General features: G+C 48.0%; 1 protein-coding gene across 1 annotated transcript in view; it reads right to left on the bottom strand.

Moving 5' to 3' along the window:
- Positions 1-8,328: 8,328 nt before the first annotated feature.
- Positions 8,329-27,153, bottom strand: part of CLSTN2 (calsyntenin 2) — an 88,803-nt gene continuing 69,978 nt past the window's right edge. The window contains exons 5-11 of the mRNA XM_008585418.1: positions 25,358-25,506; positions 23,829-24,046; positions 20,488-20,658; positions 19,826-19,971; positions 19,565-19,688; positions 18,644-18,828; positions 8,329-16,715 (exon numbers count right to left, since the gene is read on the bottom strand). Coding sequence (XP_008583640.1) covers positions 16,521-16,715; positions 18,644-18,828; positions 19,565-19,688; positions 19,826-19,971; positions 20,488-20,658; positions 23,829-24,046; positions 25,358-25,506 — 1,188 coding nt within the window. The 3' untranslated portion in view covers positions 8,329-16,520. The remainder of the gene's footprint in view (positions 16,716-18,643; positions 18,829-19,564; positions 19,689-19,825; positions 19,972-20,487; positions 20,659-23,828; positions 24,047-25,357; positions 25,507-27,153) is intronic.

Raw genomic sequence — 27,153 nt, 5'->3', positions numbered from 1 at the left:
GGCCATTTCCCTTTTGCGCTGAGCATACTAATGTGGGTGACACCAGCCAGACCCAGCCCATGGTGTCACCACTCTGCTGGCCAGAGCCAGTCATAGCTACCATTATACCATGCTCCAGCACTCTCTGTTCAGCTGCAACCTCTACATCCTTGGGCTCAACAGCTTTTCTTGGCTTTTGAGATGGGCTGATTGAACCTGAGATGTGGCCTTCCAGTGCAAGGTCATGAGGATGTGAACTGGGAGTGTAAGCTGTGCTACATGGGTGGACACAGCAGATAGGCCTTGAGGACAGTGGAGCAGGGCCTGCGTCGTGGAAGTCATATTTAGGATGATTTAATTGCCTGGCATAGGATGGTTCCCTGGATGAGGGATTAACAAGGAGAAGAACCCTGGGTCTCGGCTCCAAGTCCACATCTCATGCTTGAGTCCACAGTTCCCGAAGCAGGCTGGAGTGTGAACGCTGGTCCCAACGATGGTTAATGAGGTAAAGCGTTCTACAGCTAAATCAGCTTGAGAAACTCTCTCCTGTTTTCTCTTCTAGATGATTCAGAGTGGACATTCTGAAAATTCCTGGCATAAAGAAAACCTGTTCAATCCATTATTTCCAAGAACAGAACTTTATCAGGGAACTTAAAAAAAAAAATAGTATCAATTGAGAAACATCCCATGGACTGTGTACTCCATGCAGCACACGTTAGGAAGGCCAGGCTCAGGGAATTCTTGAATGGAAGCAGTCAATGGGAAGTTATTTGTTGTATCTGCCCAGGTTCTGGTGAAGGTTCTCCGTGTCTTATTTGAGAAATGCTTCTCCCCATCTGTTTCCTAGATATGTGTTCCTGGTGGTGGGGAGAGAGGGTGGGGCTGTCAAACATGGACCCCAGTCCCATGCACAGCGACGGGGTCATACATGACACAGGGAGGGCCTAAAGAGTGTCTGAGACTTTGAGCTAGTGCTATGGGTTCAATGTGTTCCCCAAAGTTTCATGTGTTCAAAACTTAACCTCTGTTGTAACACTGCTAAGAGGGTGGGAAATCCTATTATGGTAATTCAAAGGTGGGGCCTTTAAAAGGTGATTAGATTGTGAGAACTGTACCCACCAGAATGGATTAATCCTTTGATGGTTTAATGAGTGGTCATGGGCATGGTTCTGATGGCTTTGTAAGGGGAGTGAGAAGGTAACTCTCTTGCTCAGCCCACCTTCCCCATGTGACACGTTGGTCACCCCAGGACCCTGTAGAGAGTCACCTGTAGAAGAAGGCCCTCACCAGATGTGTTCCCTGGACTTTGGACTTCCCAGCCTCCGAAACTGTAAGCAATAAACTTTGTTTTCTGTATATATTACCCAGTTTCAGGTATTCTGTTATAAGCAACAGAAACAGGCTAATACAGCTGGGACTGAGAAAAATGTGCCCCTTCCTCTCTGAAGGTGCAGCAGAGAAGACGTGAGCCTGGGAGTTGCCAGCAGATCCCACCTAGTGATGAAAATTGGTCAGAAACAACCTGCCAATATGCAAAAAGGGGTAGGCATGAGGGTCACCTAGTTAGTGCCTAATAAATTATATATAGTAATAATATGTTAATATTAATGTATTAATAGTATACAATATATAATTATGTAATCAATAATACATAATAATCATAATTATGTAATTTAATTATATAACATATAATTATATAATTATGCAGAGTAATTATAATTATATAATATATGCTATATAACTATATAAATTAAATAAAAACATATTTTATATAATTTATTTTAACAATATATACAATATAAAACTTATCTAATTTTAAATAATTACATAAAATATGAGTATATAATTAATATGTTAATATATGTAATTAATACATATTAATAACATTAGCAAGCCCTAATTATTATATATTGTATGTAAATACATAATATATGAGTATATAATTATATATATAGTTCAATCTAATGATTAGTTATATGTATATATAATATGTATTAATCACCAGAGCAAGTCCTCAGCTTCCAGCCATCAGTGAGGCCCAGCCACACCCCACCTCGTCTTACTGTTGGGTTACAAGAGCCAAAAAAAATGTGTCCTTCTGCTTAGGCTTATCCAACTTATCACCAAGAGTCCTGATGAACAGAGGCAACTTCTGCGCGGCCCTGACCCTCCATCGAGCTGCCCACATTTCAAGCTTGGCCTTAGATAAGGCAGTGCTGATTCTAAAGAAGATTTTAAAATTCATCAAAGATTCCAAGAGGAGAACAAAAAGGAGCCGGGGGTCAGGCCTCTTTTGAAAAGCCTCTGTCCTTTGAGGTGGGGACCTGGTGGTGTCAGCTTTCCTTCCGCTCAGGTGGCCACATTTCATCTCTCCCAATGTTGTGCTTTTCCTCTTTTCGTCCTCCCCCATGTCTCCTGGCTGTGTCTCATTCTGCCGTCATGAAAGCCGGGAGGTGGCTGAATGGTTTGTGGTGGAAGAAAGGCCACCTGCTGCCTTCTTGTCCTTCCCTCCGCCCAGGCTCCTTCTGTCTTCCTGAGCGCAGGCGCCTTAGTGCAGCCTTCATTCTGGTTCCTCTTCCCGCTGACGGTCTTCAGTGACAGCCTAGCTTAACGTAACCAGCGGCCCCTGCTCAAATCATCTGGCGGTTAACAGGGATGATAGCCTTTCATGAAAGTGACAGCATCTCATGCCTGGATATGTGAAGGAGGTTTTGATGTAGGTCATGTGCCTTCCCAACACTAGGCTGAGTCCTTAAGAAGGTGGCAGGTTTATCTGTTCATAATTAAAGGTGTTCCTGGGTTTTTCTTGATTCCTGATCTGTAAACAGTGGTGTGTGGTAGAGCTTGCTTGCAAAAGCCAATTTTTTTAGCATCTCTTCTTAACCCTGAGTTCAGTGATGTCACACTGGTAGCTTAAAATCAGCCATGGTGTGAGTACTTATACCATGGGAAGCAGCAAATGTTATAACTTAGATCTGTCCCCCAGCCCCCCAGCTGCTGCAGGTGGCTGCGAGCCATTTACCAGCAAGCAACTGCCCAGAAACCACTTCACCTTGGTATAGCTGCGGGTTACTCACTTGGCTAATCTGCTTCTCTCTTCTCTGTTCCTTCTGCCCCCTTCCAGTGGCATTTATACCCACAAGACTAAATAACCTGAATTGTGGGTTTGGGGATGATTTTATTTTTCTGATTAGTCAGACTCACCTGGTCTAGAGTAGGGGTTGCATACTGGTTGCCTGTGTATTGAATTCAGCCTGCCAATCTATTTTATTTGGCCCACATTGAATTTGTTAAAAAAAAAGTGTGAATTAGTTGCCCATATTTAAAATTTGCTAAATTTCACATGAAAACTTGTGTTTCGGACTTTTCTTGAAACAGAATATTGGAAGATCTGGCAATGATGGGCACCCATCCTTGCATTGAAACAGTTGGCTGGAGTTGAGGGGCAGCTCTCCCTGTGGACTTGGTATGATTTTTCTTTTCACCCTCGGCCCCACCCAGGCCACTGTGCTCACTCACCCTGTCTGCCATACCTCTGCAGGTATTTGAGTTTGGCTTAGAACAACATGTCCTATGTCCTGTTCGCCCCACCTTCCACTTGCCGCACTTAACAATAGGTTAGGACACGCTCTGGGGGTGCAGAGGATGGTAGGATCACATTCCACTGGGAAAGCAAGCATGGCATCACTGATAAATAGCTCTGCAGCTATGGAGGTGGACCTCCAGTTAGGGATAAAATTTCCATGGACTAAGTTGTGGGGGGAGGGGCGGCATTCCAGGTAGCAGAGCAGCTAGAGTAAAAGACTTGGGAATACTAGGTCCTAGGATTCATGTTGGGTAGTTGGGTGATATAGGGATGAACACTTAGGCTGGGGCCAGGTAACTGAGGATCCTGGGTTTGAGATTTAATTCCATTCAGTTTAACACATTCTCTCTGGGCACTTACTGTATCCCAGGCTCTCCACAAGAGCACAGACAGATATGATTGTGATGAAACTTCCGCCCAGGACTTTTATCCATAGTTTATAAATTTCCTTTTGTTGTTTGTCTTTGCCATGTATCCTCTATCAGGTTGACCTGATGTGAATCCCTACGTTCCAACCAGATAAACTAGGACTTCTTCACATTAAAGAATATAGCTCATTTGTGCTGAGGGACTGGGGGACCCCTGGAGTTACTAGAAGTCTCTGTGGCTCGTCAGCCTGGGAGGCACCGCTTAGTGGAACGTGAGCAATGTCAGCATCATGGCATGCACAGAGTCGGGGAGAGGACAGCCAGCAGGGAGGCTGCTGTGGTGGCTGTGGGATGAGGAAACCTTTTAAAAGAGATGAGAAGGAATAGACACAGATAGAGCATGAAGAATCTATTTATCAGACAGCAGGATCATGGACTTGGGTTGTTTTGGGAGTAAGAGGGTGGTAAGAGCAGTCAGGGATCTGGAAGTGAGCCGCCACGTTGGTATCCAGGGAAACCCAAGGATAGGGCTGTGTGTGTGTGCACCTGTGTGTTTGTGTGTGTGTGTTTGTGTGGATGTATGTGTTTGTGTGTGTATGTATGTTTGTGTGTGTGCATATTTGTGTGTGTGTATGTGTATGCACATGGGCATTACCAAGGTGAAGCGTGGAAAGACCACCAAATAGACCAAACCTTCTCAGGCTCCTCGTTGACTCTCTGATATAAAAGATACAGTTCAATGCAGTAACATTCTATCTTGACATTGAGCAGAAAAAAGTCCTCTTAGGGTGTGAATGGTCTCCTCAGGAGAAGGTCTTGATGAACTGCTTGGGGTAGAAGAATAAGCATGGATTTTGTCAGAAGACCAGGCAATGAAGAAAAGATGATGAAGCTGCTCTTCAAAAAGACAGAAAAAGGAACTTTCTTTGTTTATGTCTGCACAGGATGGAGAGAGATGAAAGCGGGGCAGGGGGAAGGGCGGGGTGAAGAGGGCAGGCAAGTGGCACACGGCTGGGACGGTGGCCAAAAGGAGCCTGAAATACAGGAACGTCTACTGTGATATGCAGCTGTTTGCCACATCATGTGCAAGTGACCCCTTTCCATGATGCCAACGCTTTGTTTGAATTTTCCCACAGGAACTCAAGCAAAGGATGGGGCCTGACCCTTGGGTGGCCCGTGTGAAGCGGGAGAGAAGGGCGCAGTCACTACACCATGCAGGACCCTAGGGAGGCACCTGGATCTCTACTGGCTTTGCATGGCGAGGGGAGCCCATCTTCTGTGGGCTTTGGGGGTGAGGTGGCCCTGGGTGGCATCTGGGTACAAGGGTAGGTTGGCATGAGGAGCAGGACGGAGAGAGACAATGGAAGGACAGGGCTGTGCTCAGTCCCACTTGCCCTCGGGCAGTTCCCCAACTCGTCTGGGTCTCATCTTTTCCATGTTTTATAGTAAAGATGACCTACTTCAGGGATTAATTAAGACCCTAAACAGAGAGCTCCAGCACTTTGTAGGTGCTCAGTACATGCCCAGTGTTACAAGGACTATCTGTGTATTGGTCTCCAACAACAATGCTGCCAAGTTCAGCTCTGGGTACAGAGGGCCCTGACTGAAGCCAGATAGGGGCCAATTTGCCACGTCGCCTCCCCCACATCTCACCGGCCTCTGTTCTCCAACCATGGATTTAGAACACAGCCACGAGAATATTGACCCAGCAAAGCAGTGTCTCTCCTTATCAAATAGTCTGAACAACAAAAACTCTCAGAGCTCATCTTTACTGTGAAATTCTAAAATCATATTTATTCACCAATTCACAGAAAGTGTCATAATGACCACCAACATGAATCAGTTCGTAGGCATTTACAAGCCACAGCTGAAAATAAATATCTGTGTTGAATAGGCATTTAACAAATTACTTGGAAACTGCAAGAATCTTAATTGTTAGAAATTTAAAGTTTGTGATTCAAACATGGGTAAGATCACAGTCATGGGAAGAAGCCCAACAGATTCCCGTGATGGTTTATTTTCTTCCTATATCTTTATATACATATAGACTCTTTGCGCCCCTCACCCCGTGTCAGTCTGAATTGGATATGGCAGCTCAATTCGGCAGGGGAGAGGGTGCTGAGTAATGAGTGGGGAGGAGAAAGCCCATTTTCTTGATCCTCTGCAGCTGGGCAACCTTGTTGATTAAGAAGACAAGGTGCTTTTCTGAAGCTACATTAAATTTTCTGTAAATTTGCACAATCCTTCTATGAGATATTCTGAAATTTGCATTGTATTACACCCATACCTACACAATTGGATATCTAGGAAATAAACATTTTCTAGATTAAAAATATTCATTCTTTGAGGCAACTTGAAGAGATCAGAAGTCTGACATGTGTCAGGTGCTCAGTGGCCCGACCCTGGTGGTCAAGCCAGCCACTGTGGGAGACACTGGCCAGACAGCGGTAGCTGCCCAGACAGTAATAGTGATGGAAGATGTTCTGCAAAACGAGGCTGCTCTTCCTCAATGCCATGAGACTCCGAGGAGAGAAAGCACACCTTTTATCTAACCTTTCCCACAACCCCTGTGTTGGAGCAGCTGGGGACAAACAGCCATCCAGGGCTTCTAAATGGTGGTGGCATCTCTGGATTTGGGAGAAGAGAAGGGCTGAGAGAAGAAATCACCAGACCTTTTAGACTGGCTGAGCCCAGCACCTTTACATTTAGTTCCAGAATCATGCCTGAAGGTGACAAGTTCAGTAGCATTTTACCAAGTGTTATGCAACGGCAGAGACAACAGGAGGGAAGCCCCCGACCACACTCTGTAGAAATAGCCTGTTGGGTGTTATGCAGATGCAGTTTAAGTGTGTACAAACCGTGTGCAACGTCCCATCACTACTCACTACCAGAGAGCCAGACCCCACGCCTGCAGCTGGCTGAGTGTGCATGGACTCTGACCTTGCAAAGGCTTCTCCTCAGTGGAGAGGGGCATATGGCTGACCTGTGTCTCTGCAGCTCATTCCATTTGGGGTACAGTGATGCTACTGAGTCTCTACCAAGTAGTGACAAGCTAGAGCTTCAATTTCCAGGTGTTTACCAAACTCCTGCTATGTGAAAGGCCCTCTGCAAGTGCTTTGAGAGCTAAAAGTAAATGTCCAAACCAGTGCTTCCAAGGAATTTAAAATATGTTGGGACTGTTGACCTCTTTCTTCTCTTACTTCTGCATTACAGATACGTATATGACTTTTGTGTGCATATACACACACACACACACACACACACTTATATATAAGCTGTCCTTAGCCTACTTATCTCTGATAATTTATACTTAATACTCTAATTTCCCCAACTTATGCCTCACCAAATCATTCTGGCTCTTTTCCTTACCTACATTATAACGTCCATGCCAATAACATAAACCCAACTCTAATACCTACAGATTTCTTTAAGAACAACCATCTTCTACATGCAGTTTCTTTTCTAAACTCACTGACTGGTTTTCTCCATTCTCCTGCCAAGCCTGTGCAGCTCGGGGCATCAACAACCCTTTGTGGAAGGCATTGAGGTCAGCTGGAAGCAATGAGGTGGATTGCTCCATCACGACTAGTCAATCAGGAACTGAAATTACCTTCAAACAGCTTTGACTTTGGAAGCAATTGAGTTGACTGCCCCTGAGCCCACATGGCCAGACTCACCCCTAATTTTCTTGAAATCTGAGTACAGCTTTAAACTCAGAGCAATGCTCTGGTGTTCTAGGTGAGGGGTTGTAGCTGTTGTGGTCGCTCCTATCCAACTTCCCTGGTCCCTCTCAACTCTGAGTCATCATTCCTCAGTATCTCTCCTCTTACTTGAGTGATCTGCCCTGGGTTTCAAGTCTAACTCCGTCCCCTGCCCCCATGCAAGCTTTTGCCTTATTTTACCATCTGAGGTTTGGTGAGCAAACGTGAGCGGACCTCTTCTGCATCCCACACATCAGCAGCTCTTTTGCAGCTGTGTGAGGGCACTGGGGTAGGTGGGGGTGGGCTTCAGAGTGGCAGATGTGCACATTAGATTCACATCTGTGACCCACAGGCACAGGCGAGTCCTCATCACAGAGGCCCTGCTGAATCCTTGGGGACGGCAGACACTGTCCCACCCCCACTCCTCCCATTCCACAGGCACTGGAGTCTGTGGCTCATACTTGTGGGCTGTCTCTGCTTCTGCAAATAGACACCACCCGTGAGCTCATTTCTCTGATAGCTCTTTCTGCTGGGAAAAAGAACCCTTTGCGTGCGTGCGTGCGTGTGTGTGTGTGTGTGTGTGTGCCCTTTGTGTTCTGAAATGCTCAGTGTAAAGGGCCTAGGTAACAGAGACACATTCTCAGTTCTAAGTAAAGGCATATGATGTAGACAGTAAAGCTGACACGTTCCCGTGATTAATACACACCGTCCGCATCTGGCCCTTCTCATGCCTGTGCCCTCTTTTCATTAGTCTACTGGGAGCTGAGCCTCATGTTGATGAGTCTCCTCTGCAGTCACTCTGAGGAAGGGACTGGAGAGCAGCACAGGACTGGGGTCATTAACAAATTAGGGCCTTCTCTCCTCAGGCCCACGAGCATAGGGTGGAGTAAGTGGGCCCACCAAGGCCCATCTCCTCCTGCTCCTCGCTTAGGACTCCTTTCCTGACTCCAGCCAGGGAGAGGTTGCTCTCCAGACACACACACACATGCACACACACACACACACACTCCTGGTTTTTGTCCATTTGGGCAGCATGGCTTGTCCTTTGCCCACTGTACTTCCTCTTTTCCTTGAGCTGATTTTATAAAGGACCTTGACTAATGCATTAAGAGAGAAGTTGAAGGAGTATTTCTTCATTGGGAAATCTTAATTTTTCAAACCAAGTCTCTTCATCGAGGTCAGATGATCTCTGGGACTCAATTCTACTCAACATCAGTCGGGCACATGCTCAGTGCTGTGATAGATAAGTTGCTCTTCCTGACTTGAGGAGGTGGCCCTTGTGACATCAGAGGTGGCAGGAATTGGGATCCATAGCCTCACATGACCATGCTTTCCAGGGTCCTGGTCAGGAACCTTATCAGGTGCCTGGGAAGGGAGGACTGTGGTTTCACTTAACTGCAAGTTCTCATGGGGTGGGGACTGCCTCTGGGGGTGTGTCACTTCAGTGGTGCAGAGGTGCCAGCTCCTCTCTGCTCCTCAGAAGGGGAAGACTGCTGCAGGCAGGAGCTGGGAGACGCCCAGCCTGGTATTGCAAAGAAGCACTCTCCATTGTTTCTGACAGATGTGAACAGCTGTTCCTGCCCGATGACCTACCTGTGTGTCTCATCTGGGCTCAGCCTCCCCAGGGAACACCCCGCACTACCCATTCACTCCACTGGTGTCCTGGCTGGATCTGAGCTCCTGACCCTCAGTCCTGACTGCCCCGACACAAGTCCAGGACTGCCGATGAAGACAGAGCCCAGCCTGCTTCCAGAACTACCAGAGGACTCTCCCTCACTTCCTGCCATCCCACTCTGTCCTTTTGTGCCAAAAGAGGCTTTTGCAATAAATGACTTATGTAAGGGAAACACAGTTGCCTTAAGTCAGGGGAGAGAAATGTGAATCAGAGAATTCACTCAGGCCAGGCTGTGAAGACCCTTCCTGTGTGCTTTTCTCCACGCTCTCTCCCAAGGAGACAACTGGCAAGCTGTATTCTTCCTTTTTAGTGGATTCTAACTTATTATAGGTGAGTTATTCTCAATAGGATCTCTGTGTTGGCCTCAGGAAATTGGTTGCGCTTTCTATCAGACGACCTTTTCCCATGCTGGGCTGTACAAACAGGGGTTTTCTTTAGGCCATTCAGGACTCAGTGAGGAGACTGCTGAGAGGACGTGGACATGTCCCTGTGCAGGAGAGAGTCTGAGCTCCTAGGAACTCAAAAGCAGACGCTCCTTCCCCTCAGCCTTGTGTCTAGTCTGTCTTTCCTCTCTCCTTCCACCCCAAGGCCTGGCTCCTTGGCCCTCTGGCTCCCAATCTCAAAAACCCCCATACGAGGAGACTGCTCCAGACTCAGGTGCAAATGACTGATAAAGCGCCGACGAGTTCCTCCCGAGGCTTTGTGGGCCTGCACGGAGCTATAGCCATAAATCAATAAGAGGCGGACCTCAGGCATCTGGTCAGTTGGGGAAAGGGTGTTGGTGGAGCTTGGCAGCTTCGCAGGCCTGGGAAACTGGAGGGCCTAGACAGATTCAGACCGTAGATCAGGCTGCGGGTTTGTTCTTGGGTTTTGTTTTCTACTTTCGGTAACATCAAGAATGAGTTTCTGCCCTTCCAAGAAAAGCCATCTATTCTCCACCCAGTGTAGTGTTTGCATTGTGATGCTGCATGCCCCAGGCCCATTACAGCTGGAACGTGCTGTAGTAACAGGCATGTCCTTAACTGACCCCGCTCCCCTCGGCCAGGCCCTGGACGGCTCCACCCACAGACAGGCTGGGGGAGAGCAGATCCCTGGAGGTCCAGGGTCAGCGCTGCTGTCTCATTCTTTCCCCTCTCCAAGGACGCTGCTCAGCTGACAAGAACCTGGCCCGAGGCCTCCCCAGGGATGGTGGCCTCACTGCAGCCTCTCCTGAGCTGCTGCGCTCTTAGATGGAAGGGGCAGGCAGGCAGGAATTGTCTCCTGCCAGAGAGGAGAGGGGAGTTGGGACTAGGACCAGGCTCCCTGAGACCACTGCTTTAGGGAGTGTGAACTGAGCCCCGAAGGCCCTGGAGGGTGGGGCGGGGTGGTCTGCTTTGGCCCCCTGTCATCACTGTGCTAGAAATTGATTATTTTACCTTATTGGTTAATAGTCAGTTCCTCCCAATGCCAGCTTAAGTCATTCTCCTCATCCTATATGTCAGTGGCTCTCAAACTTTAGTGCCCATCAGAACCAAAGAGCACATTAAAGCGCAGATTGCTCACCCCCAGAGTTTCTGATTCAGTAGGTCTGGATGGGGCTGAGAACTTACACTTCTCATAGATTCCCAGGGGACACTGATGCTGCTGGTTCAGAGACCCCACCTTGGAGATCCCTGCTTACAGAATCGAGCACACACCCTCAGCAGGTCCTCCAGAGTCAGGCCCTCCTGTGCCTTTCAGCTCTGACTCCGGGCCTCAGAGGGGCTCCCTTGACCCCAGCTGGCTCAAGCCTTGAGGGACTTGGTTCGCACTAGCCTGCTCCTGGACCACCCTTCCTCACTTTCGAGGTCCTCCTGGCTGCTACTCATACTTAAGGACTTACTCTGGCTTAAGGATTCCTCTGAATCCCAGTCATCAGCTGTGTTATTTCTGCCAAGTGGGCAGGGTTTCTGTCTTTCATCTATAAGTGAGCTGGGTCAGGCTCAGTAGAACATTCAGGGAAACACTGCCCACGTCCCTAGAGATCTCCTTGGTCTGCTCAGGCATGTGTGTTAGGGCACTCAGAATGACACCTACTTAGGGTGGATAATGGCCAGAGCAAGTTATCCCACCTCCTCCAACCCCAATTTCTGTCCAACGTCCTGACTGCTCTGGACAGCCTCCAACACTGCTAAGGAACCACTGCAGCAGAGCACAGACCGGGAGAGCCTCACAGACATGCCTCATTCATCCTCCCTCCCCTGCTCCTGGCACAGGGCCTGGCACACCACGGGTGCCAGCGAGGATTTGCTGAATTACATTGGCCAAAGCTGCAAACACAGACTCCCATCTGTTCACTGACCACACACGGGGAATGTCTGATTGCTTTCTGGGGTGCTGGTGGAAGTAACTTCTTCTGTCTCTTTTTGTCTCCCCTGGACAGAGTCAAGCTTGGCTCCTACTTCACAGCCCCTTTAAAGCCAACTCTCCCTTTCCATTTGGTGCCAAAAGGTAAACTAGAGCAAGATCTATATAGCATGTATGGAAAAAATTTATAAAGTAAAGCAAACAAAGACAGGAAAATGTGGGTGCTGGAGTAGACTTCAAAACTTTCATCGCCCATTTCCTTTGCCTACAGCTGGACAATGGAAAGAAGTTACATGAAGATTAAATTGTGCAAGGGCTTTGGCTTGTCAGCCTCAACAAATGTCGAATTCAGAGGGAGAATCGTGTGCCATCCACAGCCTGCCAGAGCATCTTGCAAAGAGGCTTGGGGTTCTCCCAGAGGCCTGAGTGTTATCCAGTTTGAAAATCTACTTTCCACTGGCAAAGTCTTTCAAAGAATTAGACCCACTCCTCCACTTTATTGTGAAGCCTATTTGGTTTGTTTAAATGAGGGGATGGTGAAGAAAAGTCTTTTTCTTCCTCTTGCTAATATTGAGTCACAGAGCCAGAAGACTGCTAATTTTGAAGTGTGCTAGGTTGGGCTTTCTACTGATTGTGTTGCTATTGATTGAAACAGTCACAAGTCTTTAGGATCATTTTTAGAGAGTTGGCATGAGCAAGACTGAAATGAAAATCAGTCTGAGATAATGAATACTCTGCTTAGAAATCGTTATGGGCTGAGCTGTGCGGGAAGACACTGAGCCCGGGGAGTTCACACGTGCCTCCGTGGCGTTAGTGCCCAGTGATTAGTCAGTTCCCTGGATCCAGGGCTTTCTAGTCTTGAGGAATGTTTGTCTCAGTTTGTCAATTCAACAAGTAACAAGTGCTTTTTGTTTTTGCTTTTCCCCCGGAACATGGACTTTTAAAAGAGCTTAGTTAAAGATTATAGAGTTTTCCTGTTGTTCAGTTTGGAGGTGAAGACCACTGGGTAGTTGATGGGAGGGCTGTGATAGCAGTGTGCTTTCTCCTGGCAAATAGAAGGCTGCTTTCCATGCATGTAGGGTAGAAGTTGGTAAACTGTAGTTTGCCCAAATCTGGCCAGCTGCTAGTTTTTGTATGACCCGTGGGCTAAGAAAAGTTTTTATATTTTTAAATGGTTGAAAGGAAAAATCAAAAGAGTAAAAAAAAAGTTTTGTTGTATGAAAATTAAATTCAAATTGCCTGCTTTTTCAATGATCATAAATAAAGGTTTTCAGAATATTTGTTTGTTTATGTGTTGTTTGTGGCTGCTTTCACGCTATAACGGTAGAGCTGAGTACTCGTGACAGAGACCACATGGCCCACAAAACCCAGAATATTTACTGTCTGGCTCCTTACAGATAAAGTTTCCTGGCCCTGACATATAGGAATGGAGAACATTGTTTCCCACCAGGATTCCTGTCACTGGAGGGGCCATGTCCGCAAGGTATAGCCCTTGTTAAATACAGAGATGTTTGGTCTAAACCCTGTTTGATAGGATGACTGAGTGAATGCAAGAAAGTGGTAATGAAAAGAGATCCCATTCAAATTACGTCTTTGGTATCTAGATGGATTTGGGCCTTGGTCAGACTTACAGCATTAATGATTAAATCTCTTAGGACATATTTTTAGTATTTTTAAAGACAGGTCACCAACTAGTTGATTGCTTTACCCACTGGGGTAACTCATTCTGTACTGGCCTTTTCCAGTCTCAACCTCCTCTACCTCCTCCTCTGTCATCTGAGTCATCTGAGAGGTTTCAGCCTATCTGCCTTCAAGCTCTGGAGAGCAGAATCTGGTCATTCACTTGGCAAGACAAGCAATGCACTGGCCTGTGGCCAAACCAGTCGGCTGTTCCTCCTGGGCATGAGCCTGCATCTGCCTGGCTGCTGACATCTGAATGAGAGGTCACAGGGTGTCTGGGCTATCTGGGAGTTTTAGTTCCCAGATGCCAGCATATGGAGGCTGGAAAATGCCAGGCTGATTAAATGCCAGGCCTTTCCCACTCATGATCAGGCTATCTGGTGGACGGCAAGTTACTCTACCCGCCACTCACCTGGATACCTCCCGGTGCTTCTGCTCTTTTCATATGACCGCCCCCATCTTGTCCTCAGCCCCGGTGATAAGGAGGGCACGGGGAGCACGATAAATACTTGTGGTCCCAGCAGCATCATTCAAGTGCCCCCCTTTTGCAGCTTGCTCAGAGTCACCTCTCACAGCAAGAGTTGAGGGAAAGGACTCTGATTTATTGTCACCTTTGTCTCTCTGCAAATGCCTCTTCAAATGACTCATCTCTGCAGCCCTAGCCAAGTGCCACTTTCACCTTCTCCCTCCTTCTCCCACACCCAAAAGACATATAAAGACTTCACAACACTTCTAACAGCTCGCTTGCCCATGGATAAGCAGAGAAGCCATAAGAGACAGCCAGAGGACATGAGGAACACCTTCCCCACCCCAAGCCGAAAAGACTGAGCAGAGAGGAGAGGGCTCTTATAAACACTGGACTTAAAAATCTTAAATCAAAATGTAATACAAGAAGAATAGGATTTTAACATAAAAAGTGTTCCTTTCACTGCCATAATTTTAAGAGAATTCAGTAGCTCCTAAGTTTTTATTTAAGTAACAGGATTGTGAGGACTAACCAATCCTACAGATTTTCTCCTGTGGGTGTGCAGACACAGCCTGACAGGAAAGGGCTAGCTGGCTGGGAGAATGCATGGCAGAAGCATTTATTCCCATGCAGCAAATGTAAAAGCCTGAGCTTCTTTCAGTGTTTCTCCCTAAGAAGGGAAAAGTAAGATCACCGGTTGAGTTCGTAAGCATGTCCCTCTCCTCCTGTGACTTCTCTTCTCCCCCTCTCTGCATTCATCCTTGTATAATTCCTAGGCCTGTTTGTCTCCCCTCTGCAACCTTACAGCCCTCTGTGGGGGACTTGACTTATCCGCTTCATCCCATCCCCACAGCTGTTGGTAGCGTGCTTAGCACATAGCGGCCCCTCGGCCATGTCTGTTAGATGCATGGATATGGACATAAGCAGAATCCTGGACCAGAAGTGGAGGGTGGGGAGTCTGGTCTTGCCTACACCTCTGAACGACTCTGAGCAAGACACTGAATCCCAGCCTCAGTTTACTCATCACGAAAACGTGGCTAGCATCAGATGTCCCAACTACTTCACAGGATTACTGAGGTCCAAAGGAGGGAACAGATGCAAAAACATGGTGGGAGATGGAAAAAGCTGCATAAGGTAGTCCTCCCGAGGCAGAAGGTTGCAAAGGCCTGCCGTGGATTCTCCCTGGGTTGAGGTCAGACTAGAGGACATTGGCAGCACTCGCCTTTCTTAAGCTCTCTGTTTTGACGGCACATGGACTAGACTGAGCAGATTCTGAACTTTCTGTTGAATCTGAAAGCCACTTGACTAGGGACCAGCTCTGTGCCTGTTCTAAACCAATATGGAACAAGATTGGGGAGGGACTGGAGGATGAGGACATCTCGTACATACTGAGGACAAAGAGGAACCCGAGACGTTCAGGGCCTCTTGGAAGTCCTATAACAGCCTTCATTCTCGCCTGCTATTCTCTTGGTCACAAAAGATCACAGACCAGTTACTATAGCAACAATTCTCCTCAAGAGCTGTCCGTGTGAGGATGGAAATGGAAAAGACTTCCTTATTAAAAAAGAAGAGAAAAAGAAATTAGGTTTTTGGATATATCTGTCCTCTACCCAAAGCATTTTTCTTTTTTATGAGAAGAAAGAAGCAGCTGCTAATTCCTAGCTGTTGCATTTCCAAACTTTCTTTTTAGACTTGGTGGATTTCGTGCTTGTTCTAACACATCTGAGATGGGTGTATCTTCTCTAGAGGAAAAGCTGTGTAAAATAGGAGATAAGGGACCACGAGGCTAGGTGGTGAGAGCCTCGCCAACCTTGAGGTCCCTCTGTCCTTGGGGAGCCCAGCTGCGCCATCCATCTCCCAGATCGATGTCAGCCATGGAGCCCAGTCATGTCATCTCTTGAGCCCTCCCTTCTGCTTCCTGGCTATAGGCTTGTCGTGGCTGTCATGGGGGCAGTGCTTGTGTGGATGCTTCCCGGCCCTGGGTTTTGTGTGGTGCGCCCCCAGGCAGGCCAGCCACCCAAGTCTCAGCAGCTGCCCAGGCAGGCAGGCTCAGATAGCTTTGGTGAGGACCAGGCCCCTCTTGTGGCCAAGGACCTATTCTTGGTTGCAGACTTTTCATATAAGCTTAGAAAGAAGCAAAGGGAAAGGCTCTCCAACCTGGGGAGAGTGTGCATGTACCTTTCCCTGTAAACTTAATTCTGCCTCAACAAGGACTTTCCTTTAAGTGTTAAGCACTCAGACCTTAGTTGTATGAAGTTCAGCCACCCTCCCCATAGGAAGTCACCTGGAGAGTCAGCGTAAGGAGGGCCTGCTGGTCTGTGTGGAGAGAGACGATTCAGCAGGTGCATGCACCACACAGTGTATAGGAACCCAGGGGCCTTGGGAAGCCTGAGCCTGGGGGAGGTGAGTGGTGTAAAGGCTGACCCTCTCCCCTGCAGATAAGAGCAAAGGCAGAACTCTGCAGACGGGGCTGACAGGAGGCTGGGTGAGCCCAGGGCAGAAGTGGGGGCTACAGGACAAAGTCCACCCTGAAGTCCCCACTGATGATGACGCTGGGTTTCCTGGAACCACCCTATGGCTGGGACACAGGGAGTGCCCGAGGCATGAGGAATGGGTTCTGGGAAGCTGGAGAAGGCCTCCCAGACCTGTCACAGACACAGAGGTGAGGTGTGAGAGACACGGGCATACATGGGTCGGGCTTACAAAAAAGACACGTGGGCTGGCGGTGGAGCTCCAGGCGCTAGTAGGGGAGGGTGGAGTCATCCCACTCCAGCTGGGCTTGCCTGGTGCCGCTCTGCCCGCGTCTGCCTCGGCCCGTCCCTTCCTCTTCCTCCTCCTCTTCGCTGTCATCCGAGGCGCTGCTGCTGGAGCTCATGTCTTCCTCAACCTCCTCGCCCTCAGTCTCATCCTCCCCACGCCCTGGTTCTCCATGTTTCTGGATGTCAGGGAGAGAAGGGAAATACTAATCATGGCTGAGGTTAAGTTTCTCGCTCCATTAAGGAGGAATTTAGGGCCCTTGGGATTCCTTTCTCTTAATGCTAAAGCCTTGGGCCTGAGACAGGCCTTCTGGAAGGGGATCTTCTGGTGAAAGGGGAGTCAGAGGGTTAAGGACAAAGGCCTGAAATAACAGAAAATTCCAAGATGTGAACTCAAGGAACAATGTTGTGTGTAAATGATGGGATGGACATTTAAACTAATCCCATCCGTCATTTATAGAGCCTTTCAGGCCAAGGCTTGCTTGGGGGCATTTTTAGAGCCTATCTAAATGGAGCTCCCCAAGCCACTGCTTTTCAATGAAAGAGTAGCATCTAAGCTTGTACCCTTTTCCCAGGTGGGAATATAATGTCCCTAGGAGTAGAAGGCCTTCTCATCCAAGACTCGGGTGTGCTGCCCTTCAAAAATACTCCTTTGGAAAGGACAAAGTTCACAGTCCTCACTCTGCATGCCTGCCCCTCACTCCCTGCCTTCTGTCCTCAAGCTGTACCCACCTTTTCCAGTCAGTCCCATTCCTCCTTCCAGCTTTTTGGTGATTCCAGCAAAATCTTATTTCTGGATTTACATTTTGAGTTGGTGAACCAGGCCGTAGAAGATGTGTCTCCTTGCTTGGCTACATCTCCTCTCTAGAATGTCTTCTCTTCTACCTTTTCCTCCCCCAAATCCTACCCATTCTTCAAGATGGCCTTTAGGCCAACTTCCTCCGCAGAATCTTCCATGAACTCTAGCCCCAAAGGCTCTGCCTACTCAAGCCTCACTGACTGTTGACATCACAAGGTCAGCCCTTGTTAGGCACACTCTAGCCTGGTCCTCAGACTTCTCCAGGTGCAGTGTCTTGTGTTCTGCCCCCAAGCCTCAGGCCTTCGGGGGTGGAAATGCTGTGGTCCCCACAGTGGTGAGGTCAGCCCTGAACCTACAGCACATGATTAGAGAGACTGCTGGGCCACATCAGCATGCTGGCTTAGCAATCACACCGTGAGACCAGCTGAGGCAGAAACTGCAGAACAAGCTGGGATCTTTGTTATTTCCCAGTGACCTCCTGGTCTTCCCCTGCATTCCTAAGCCTGAGTGTCCCACCACCCAGCACCCATGGGCAAAGGGCACGATGGCTTCCATGGGTATCCCACATCCACTCATGCATGGATTCTGAGGGCTACTAGATAACGATGAGATGTAAGATAATGGACATTAGAATCAGATGACCTTGAGTGTGAGTGCTGGCTGTGTGAGACTGAGCACTTGACTTCACCCCTGGTAGCTGCTCCCACCCTGGTGAATGAAAATGACGACTCCTATTCCACAGGTGGTTGGAAGATTAAATGAGGCGGAGTTTCTAGAGCACTCTGCACAGTGTCTGCCAGAACAGGGGCTCAATAACTGGCAGGTGTTGTTGCATTTTTGCTTTAACCTATTCTGAGCCTTTAAGTGAGCTCTGCAGGAGTATGGAACAAAGCCATCTAATCTGCACTGTGAGTTAATCAAGAATTCAATATCGAGTCTCTAAGTGTTAGTCAGCTCTGAGCTAAATAATATGGGGGAGGCTAGGGATAGACACCACATGGCTGTTTGCTCTAAGAAATTTCTGGTTCTGTTTGTGGGGTGGGAGCAATTCACAGGTTTTTAATCGGAGAATGTAGTTGGCAGGAAAGTAGGTCTGTTAAGATAGAGAGGGCTGGGGGAGTTTCGAGGTGGGAAGAATCAGTGGAGCTGGACTAGTTGGGGCAGGGCTTCCAGGAAGGTTTTGGGCCAGGCTTCAGGCACAAGAAAGATGCAGCTGGGTGGAGGGAGAGGCACTCCCCACCCACAGCCTCCCAGCCTGCCCACACCCCCCACATCGCCACCGAGCTTCCAGCCCTCCGTGAGGATCACCTCCATGGGGTTGACTGTGATCGTTAGTGCAGAGTCATCCCAGTCCATCTCGGCCTCCTTGGTAACCTCGGCCTCCTGGATGAAGTGCTGGTGGGCGATCCGGACCCGGTAGACGCCCATGGCCACGACAAACACCAGCATGCACACGGAAATGATGATGACCACCGTGGCAATGCTTGGGACCACTGGAATGAGGAAGGAGCCCACACGACATGGTGAACAAAGGTCTTGCTTATTCTGTGAGGGAGCATGAACTAAAACAGCCATGCTGTCCAACTCTGGGTTAGCACCTCCCCCTGTCCGGGCTTCACTTTCATCATCTACTCAAGAATTCCTATCCTATGGGTGAGTGTGGGGAGTAAATGAAATAGTCTATGTGAGTTTCCACAGCTTCCACATAGGCACAGAGTAAGTGCTCAATAAATGCAAGTTCTCTTCTTTCCTTGATGTTTTCCCTCAAATTACAGCCAGTGCCTACTGAGAGCCAGTGGAGTTTAGTTAGGAACAGACACAAATGCCCACCAGGTGGTCACACAATACGGCAAATGCTCAAACACATGTGTGGGCAGAGGATGTGGCAATGTGGTATACATGTGTGTGTTGAGTGTCTGTAGAGGTCCACGGAAAGCTTCATACAGTGCGTGACTTTGAGTTGGGCTAGAAAGGACTAGCAAAATTTTGCCCAGCCCTTTGTTCCAAGCTCTGTTGTTATGTATTGTGTGTGACTTCCTGTTTACTTGAATGGCTCCTTAATGAGGCTGGGAGTGCCTCAGAGGCAGGGCCCACATCTTCCCCACTGCTGGCTTCTCTCTCTCTGTCTGGTCACCCATGGCTGCTGCGACATAACTGTCTGTTTGGTGAATGGTCTTGAGTCGCAGTGACCACCTGGTGTCCTGAGGTCCCTCCTCCCATGTGCCCTACCTGAACTGTGCTGGATGCTACTCCGGGACTCAGGCTGATGGACAGACTGGAGGAAGGGAGGCTGCACGATCAGGTGGTTGACGTGTTCCTTGTCTGAGACTCTGACCTCACGGAGGACGCCGACCTGGGAAGAGCAGGGCGAGTGCCGTTGGCTGGGAGTGGTGGCTGGGCCCATTGCAGGGGTTCTCCTGACTCTCCTGAATAAGTGAGGGGATGAGTGGGTGGGACTGGGCCTCCCTAACAGTGGCAGGCCCCACTCACCTCCAAGTTGAACTCATTGCTGGTGTAGCGCCCATTGAGTTCTGAGCACTTGATCCGGAACTGTCGGGTCTCAAGGGAGGCTGGATGCCAGTTGCGGTAGCGGATGTGGTGCAGCACCTGCTCGTAGCGGCTCATGGAGCCCACACCTGTACCAAGACACCACAGCTATCATCAGGAGGCAGAAAAGGAGGAAGAGAAGATGGGAGACAGGCTGGGGCTGTCGGGGCTTGGTCGTCTCCTGAATTTGTCAAGGGTCAGAGCTCAAGATATTTATGGGCATACAATGTGCTGAAGCAGTTCTATGGAGCCTATTAAATGGATCCAGAGGCTTTCCACATAGACTGGACTCTGACTGAAATGTTTGGTCTCAATCTGCCAAACATTGACGTAACGTTTGCTGAGATCAAACATTTAAGAGAAAGCATCCACCTAGTTTCTACAGAAGATTTCCCCAGTGATGGGGCTATAGGACAGGTGCTTCAGATGCTGGAGTAACTAACCAAAGTAGAATCTAGAAATCCATGCTCTGAGGTCAAAGGTCTCTACCTGACACCCGGGGCTTTACAGTGCACCTCCACAGGTGCCACCACACTTCTGACTCCCTGGACTAGGATGTTCTTAGAGGACACTACTGGGGTGAAGGGGGCTGAGCATGGCCTTACCATAGATGGAGTAGCCTGCGGTGGAGTTAGTGGCATCCAGGTGTCGTTGGTGAAGCTCACTGTGGTTGAGCTCCAAGCACTCCTGTCTTGGGTCCAAGTCCCCTCCAAGCACCAAAATGTCACAGAAATCTAAGTTGTGAAGCATTTCTTCTAAGATGGCTGATTTGGGGGCTGTGGGAAGACAGACACGTGGGAAATACAGGCATAAGACACAGCTCAGATAACAGCCTTGCTTACAACTTCCTCCTCCATTATTGCAGGTCCCTGGTCAAGGCTGGGTCAGGAGGAGAGGCTGTGCAATCCCAAATACCATGCCCACCACTCAGGTGTCAGGTGGCCTTCAGGTTGGGTGGCATGAACTAGAGGGAAGAGCATGAATACTGTAGTCAAATACTGTGAATGTGAACACCAGGTCTGCTACTGAGAAGCTGTAAAGTGATGGAGAATCTATCTAGTATGCAGTTTGCTCATCTGTAAAGAGGGCAGGGGTCTTGAGAGGGTTGAAAACAGTGTCTGGCATGGCATAGGTGCTCAGGAAGCAGCAGCTGTCATTTGTGGAGGTGATAGGTAGCCAAAGTGTGTATATCTGTCTTCCCACCAGACTCTGAGGTTCTCAAGAGCAGAAGCACCATCTTTCTACGACTGGATCCACAGTGTGTAACCCAGGGGCTGGCAGGGAGCTATTAGTACTGCACGTTGCTCAAATGGAGCTGGATCATTAATTAATCAATGATCAATTTAGTAAACACAATATAACCAATCATTAATTAATAATCGATGAATTAAGTTAATTAAATTAATTAATTAATGTGCTCCCAGGTGAACACATTAACACGTTGGCCAGTCTAGTTGTCTTTCCTTGCCTGATTTTATGTCTCCAAACTTCCCAAAAGTGGACTAAACACATTTTGTGCATTATAAAATGCTTATAAAAACAGAAATTTAAAAAAGGATTCACTAAGGATGAGAGAGTTATTTTAAATAATTATTTTGTTTAATTTTTTAGTGATACAAAAAATATTTTCTGCTCTCCCTAGATATATATTAATTTCTGTATATTTAATTTTTAAATGTTTGCCAATCACAGTGGTTTCTTGTGTCACTAGCAAAACCTGAAAGCACAGTAATATACACTTAAGACGAGGTCTATCATTAACAATGGTGACTGTGTATCTGTTCCAAGTGGTAGATCATCCTGTTCCCACCTCCCGAGGGGGTGGCTGACTGAGAGCTCTGCTGGCTGGGGCTCGTTGGGCTGCCAACTTCTCACTGCTCTCTGAGATCGCACTATGGGTATTATCTTTTACCTGCAGTTCCCTTTATTCCCACTGTGTTGAAAAGGCTGTGCTGGATTCAGGGGCCCAGAGGTAAATCAGCCATGTTGAGCCCTCAGGTAGCTCCTTGTCTGATTTAGTGAACAGTCAACAGGGAGGGCAAAAAAAAATGTGTGTTAAAGGGCAGCACAAACAGTTGGTCATGTACAGAGCAGGCGATGAGCCCAGCCTGGGTCAGTGCTGGTGGTGGGAGCCTTCTGGAGAGGGTGTTGAAGGCAGAGAAGCTTTGCAGCAATAAAGGGGATGGGGAGGGAGAGGGACCTACCAAGCAGAGGACAGAGCAAAGGCATGACACAAACGGGTGTGTGTGAGTGTGTGCATGTGTGTGTGTGCATGCACATGTATGCATGCGTTGAGCCGAATCTCCTGTCTCTGAGACAGCATAAAGCGTGCATTGATGGGGGCAGAAGATGATGCTGGAACTGCTCACTCCAGCCTGATGGCAAATGCCTGCACATGTATGCATGCGTTGAGCCGAATCTCCTGTCTCTGAGACAGCATAAAGTGTGCATTGATGGGGGCAGAAGATGATGCTGGAACTGCTCACTCCAGCCTGATGGCAAATGCCATCAGCCTGCTTGTTTAAGACACCCACAATAATGATTGTTTCAACAACAAGAAGAGCAAAAATGTGAAAGTACTAATAATAGCTCTTGGGCACATGGCTCTGTGCTCTGCATGAACCTCTCATAATCAGAAGGTGAAAAGTGGACCCAGATAATTGCTCTGCCCTGCATTGCCTGTGTGCTGGTGTCAGACGCTGCAAATCCTCATGCCCTTGGTCACGGCTACAACAACTGAGGTCAATGGCCCTTCATTTTCTGTCTGATTTTAGCCACAGATGAGGACAGGGGAAGAGGGAAGATCACACGACCCAAAGCACTTTAGGGAACTTTTAGGAAACTGCCCTGCATGGACAGGTAGTAAGACACCATCTATTTTTATGAGCTCAGAAGGGCTGCCTCTCAAATATCCCATTGGCTAGGGATCAGGGTGGTTTAAGGCTATGGGTAATTAGGATTTTCACAGAAGCAGCTCTTCAGGGACTTGGGTCCACAGCCCATCATTAGCAGTGGCTTTTGGAGGGGGATGGGAGAGTTGAAAGTATTCTCTTGGAACAGGCAACAAAGGACAGTTCTCAAACGAATTATTCCCCATAGACCTGGGACCCGTGCCCCATGAGTTAACAAAAGGGATGTCCCCCCTCCTTCCCTCTTTTCTCTGTTTCCTTTCTCTCCCTCCCCACTGTAGATTTCAACAGTATTAAGTATTTCTCCATGGCAGATAATTCAATTTACTCTACTTTCACTCAGCAACCCTCCCAATAATGAAACTGTTGGAAATAACCACTTGAAAGTTTCCTGAGAGCTGAATGAGACCTAACTTTTACCATGAATACATTAAGAAGCAGCTATAGTTTTTTCTTTGTGCATATTTAGCTTTTCTTCTGATTGTCAGAATAATACGTGCTCACTATAGAACATCTCTGCAGTTGCGAAAAGGAAGGGAAGCAGAAACAAACTGGCTCTTATCATGCTTCTCAGAGAACATCATCGGCATCATTAGGTGGGTGTCCTTCTTGGCAATTTCCTATTTTTTTTTTTCTTATGTGGTTGAGATCATTTTATGTGTAGAGACTATGTAATTTGGTGTCTTCCGGCATCATTAGGTGGGTGTCCTTCTTGGCAATTTCCTATTTTTTTTTTCTTATGTGGTTGAGATCATTTTATGTGTAGAGACTATGTAATTTGGTGTCTTGCTTTTTTCATTTACCGTTTAGCACCAAATACCTTCTCTCCAACCGCATATCACTTGTAAGGGTATGCCAGAATTTGCTAACCTATTCATTCCCCTGCTGCTGTTCATTTGGGTAGTTTTCAGCTTTGTTTATTTGATTGTTTTGCTACTGTTACCCTGCCATGGTGAATAATGCTGTTGTCCTGAAGTACCACTTTATGTGGCTGTAAGAAATTAAGGCCCACCTTCCCCACAACCCTGAATGCACACCTGTGGTTTTCACATCCCCGGGGGCCTCGGCTTTGGCGAAGGTGCTCACGATCTTGATGTCAGGGAAGAGGATCACTCCTCTGGCACTTTCAAACTGGGAAGCAGGTCTCCAGAAGCGGTCAGTGCCCCGGAGGGTGATCTGGGGCTCGATGGCCTGTAGGACCATCACATAGGCGTCTATGTCAGGGATGCTGATGCACACATCTTCCCCAAAGCACCTGGCAAAATGGCAAACAGTTAAACCATCATCATACAGCCACGGACAAGGACCTGGCTCCTCTAGTCCTTTCCAAGTCATTCTGCCTGCCTAAGAGTCTCTGAGGATGTCAACAGACATGCAAATTTAAAGCCACATCATAATCAAAATTGCTAGCAATCTAGGGACCTAAAAGACTGGCTTCTGGGAGGAAAGGGAATTTTCTATATGAGCAACAAGTAACTGTTAACTCTTCATTATCCTTTAACAAAGTAATCAATGGCAACGTTAATAAGACAGCAAATACTTGTTACATGCATTAGAATTTGGTAAGCAAACTGTCTAACTGGAGGTTACAGCCATCTCACCAAATGAGACCCCAGGGCTAAACTTTCCTACCTCAGCGTATGTGTCATGTCTCTAGGAGGACATCACTCATGTGAGCCTTTTCTAGCACGCTATTGTAATCATGCTCTTTTCCTGATGCACTGCCACAAAAGCAGAACTGTGGGAGGCAGAAATGGTGTGACGGCGAGAGCAAGGCCTGGGAAATCAGACAAACAAAAATCCCACCCTGGCTCTGCCACTCCTGGTCTGGGTTACTGAACATAATGCATCGACTCCTGTGAACCTCAGTTTCTTCACCTGTATAATGGGGATAACAATACTTGCTCTACAGCAGCAAGGATTAAATGCAGATGACATAGAGAAAAGAAGCTAATCACAGCCTGCACTGTGGTTTTGAGCACAATCTAACGCTCTCCTAAGACCTCATTGGGGCGCTGTAGTGCCACCACTAAGAACAAGGCCCTTATCAGATGTGTTCCCTGGACTTTGGACTTCCCAGCTCTGAAACTGTAAGAAGTACATTCTATTTCTTTATAAATAACCCAGTCTCAGATATTCTGTCATAAGCAACAGAAACTGACTAATACACATACCTATGGTATTTAGGAACTCTATAAACCTGGCTGGCTAATTTAACTCAATTTAGTAAACATATGTCAAGCACCTACTATGTATCAAGCACTGTGCCCTTCAATCAGACCACTTCAAAGCCAGCTCTCTGGGAATTTATAGGAAGTAGTACCTTCTAGGTATTAGATCAGATACAGAATAAAACAGAGAAAGGTGGATTTGAGTTGGCAAAATAAGATAACATTTTTTTTAAGAAGAAAAAAGGGGAACACAAGTCCGTTGAGGCATCCTCATTGGCACAGAAGAGAAACTGAGGACAGCTGGAGGACAGTGAATCCTGTTTTGCAAGGGAGCGTTCCCAGGGGAACATCCCTGCTGCCTCAGTTGGGCCCCAGGCTGACCGGCGTCCACTCACTGGACTTTGGAGGAGACTTTGAGGCGTCGCACACCCGCTGTCGGGAACTGTCTGGAGTTGATGTAGGAGACCTTCTGGAGGGCACGGTTAATGTTCCCAATGTCATCACCTTCCATCACCAGGATGGACTGCGAGGGGTTGAAGTGGTACTGGAAGACAGAAGCAGGTGTCATGGGAGGAAACGATCAGTGATGTACACAGCCCCATAGAAGCCCTCCATCCCCATGAAAATGCCATTATGGACACCACAGGCACCTCCAGAGCATCTTTGTGTGCACAAAGGATTGTTTTTAATCTCTCAAGCAATTCCTGTTACTCTCTGGTGGGCTTCTAGACCCTCTCCTGTAAGGTCTCCTAGGAATTATAAACTCCTGGCAACATTGGCCTGAGCCACAGGATTGAATTCCGAAAACCCAGTCACCGTGCTCTTACGGCCCAGCCCTTGGCAAGGGGTGGCCCAGGCTCTATGCTACCCACGTGGTCCAGACCAGCAACTTTCAGCCCTTGGATCATCCACCCCCCCAGCCGACAGCCCAGAACCGAGGCATGGGCTCCTTTCGCTGTTCTTGTCTTTGCTTTGAACTGCTCTCCAACTCATCCTGCACTCCACTTCCTGACCCGTGGCACAGCGTAGCCTCCGACCTCAGACCTCATTCTCAGCCGACAGCCCAGAACCGAGGCATGGGCTCCTTTCGCTGTTCTTGTCTTTGCTTTGAACTGCTCTCCAATTCATCCTGCACTCCACTTCCTGACCCGTGGCACAGCGTAGCCTCCGACCTCAGACCTCATTCTTCAGTGAGTGGTTTTCCTTTCCTCCCAGCTCTAATTCTTGGTCTTGCTTTCCAGGTGCTAAACTCTGGTTTCCCATGAGTTTTGCTCTCCTGCTGCTTACATGCCTGCCAGCTGCCCCAGGTTTGTTATCTACCCACCCATCCCGAGTCCCAGGTATCCCCCGCTTGGTGACGGACCATGTGGCTCCTATGCTCCCCACTGAGCCACTTGGTCCTCGTACTCCTCCCTGAGTCCCCCCAGGTGTTCATCTTCTTTGAATGGAACATGGAGAACTACACTTGTGCTGCTCAGTGCCACCAACACTGACACACTTCTGAGCAAGATGTCGGGGAACATATCTGTGGATTCTGATAACATACCAAATACTCATGTCACAGGAAGCGGAGATACGGATATACTTTATGTTGCTACCTGAATTAACAATGATTTACTTTTTTTTTTTGTCTTTTTTTCGTGTCCGGCAACGGATCGCAACCCTCAGTGTCGCGCCCGTACCGGACCGGGACCAGCAACGGGATCGCAACCCTCAGCGCCGCGCCCGCACCTCGCTCAGCCAGTGAGCTGCCCCAGGTTTGTTATCTACCCACCCATCCCGAGTCCCAGGTATCCCCCGCTTGGTGACGGACCATGTGGCTCCTATGCTCCCCACTGAGCCACTTGGTCCTCGTACTCCTCCCTGAGTCCCCCCAGGTGTTCATCTTCTTTGAATGGAACATGGAGAACTACACTTGTGCTGCTCAGTGTCACCGACACTGACACACTTCTGAGCAAGATGTCGGGGAACATATCTGTGGATTCTGATAACATACCAAATATCATGTCACAGGAAGCGGAGATACGGATATACTTTATGTTGCTACCTGAATTAACAATGATNTCATGTCACAGGAAGCGGAGATACGGATATACTTTATGTTGCTACCTGAATTAACAATGATTTACTTTTTTTTTTTGTCTTTTTTTCGTGTCCGGCAACGGATCGCAACCCTCAGTGTCGCGCCCGT

This window comes from Galeopterus variegatus, unplaced genomic scaffold (assembly GCF_000696425.1).
Source record: "Galeopterus variegatus unplaced genomic scaffold, G_variegatus-3.0.2 Scaffold3565, whole genome shotgun sequence".
NCBI classification, from domain to species: Eukaryota; Metazoa; Chordata; class Mammalia; order Dermoptera; family Cynocephalidae; genus Galeopterus; species Galeopterus variegatus.
Note: the sequence above shows the minus strand (reverse complement) of the source record. Positions and strands in the feature narration are given on the sequence as shown.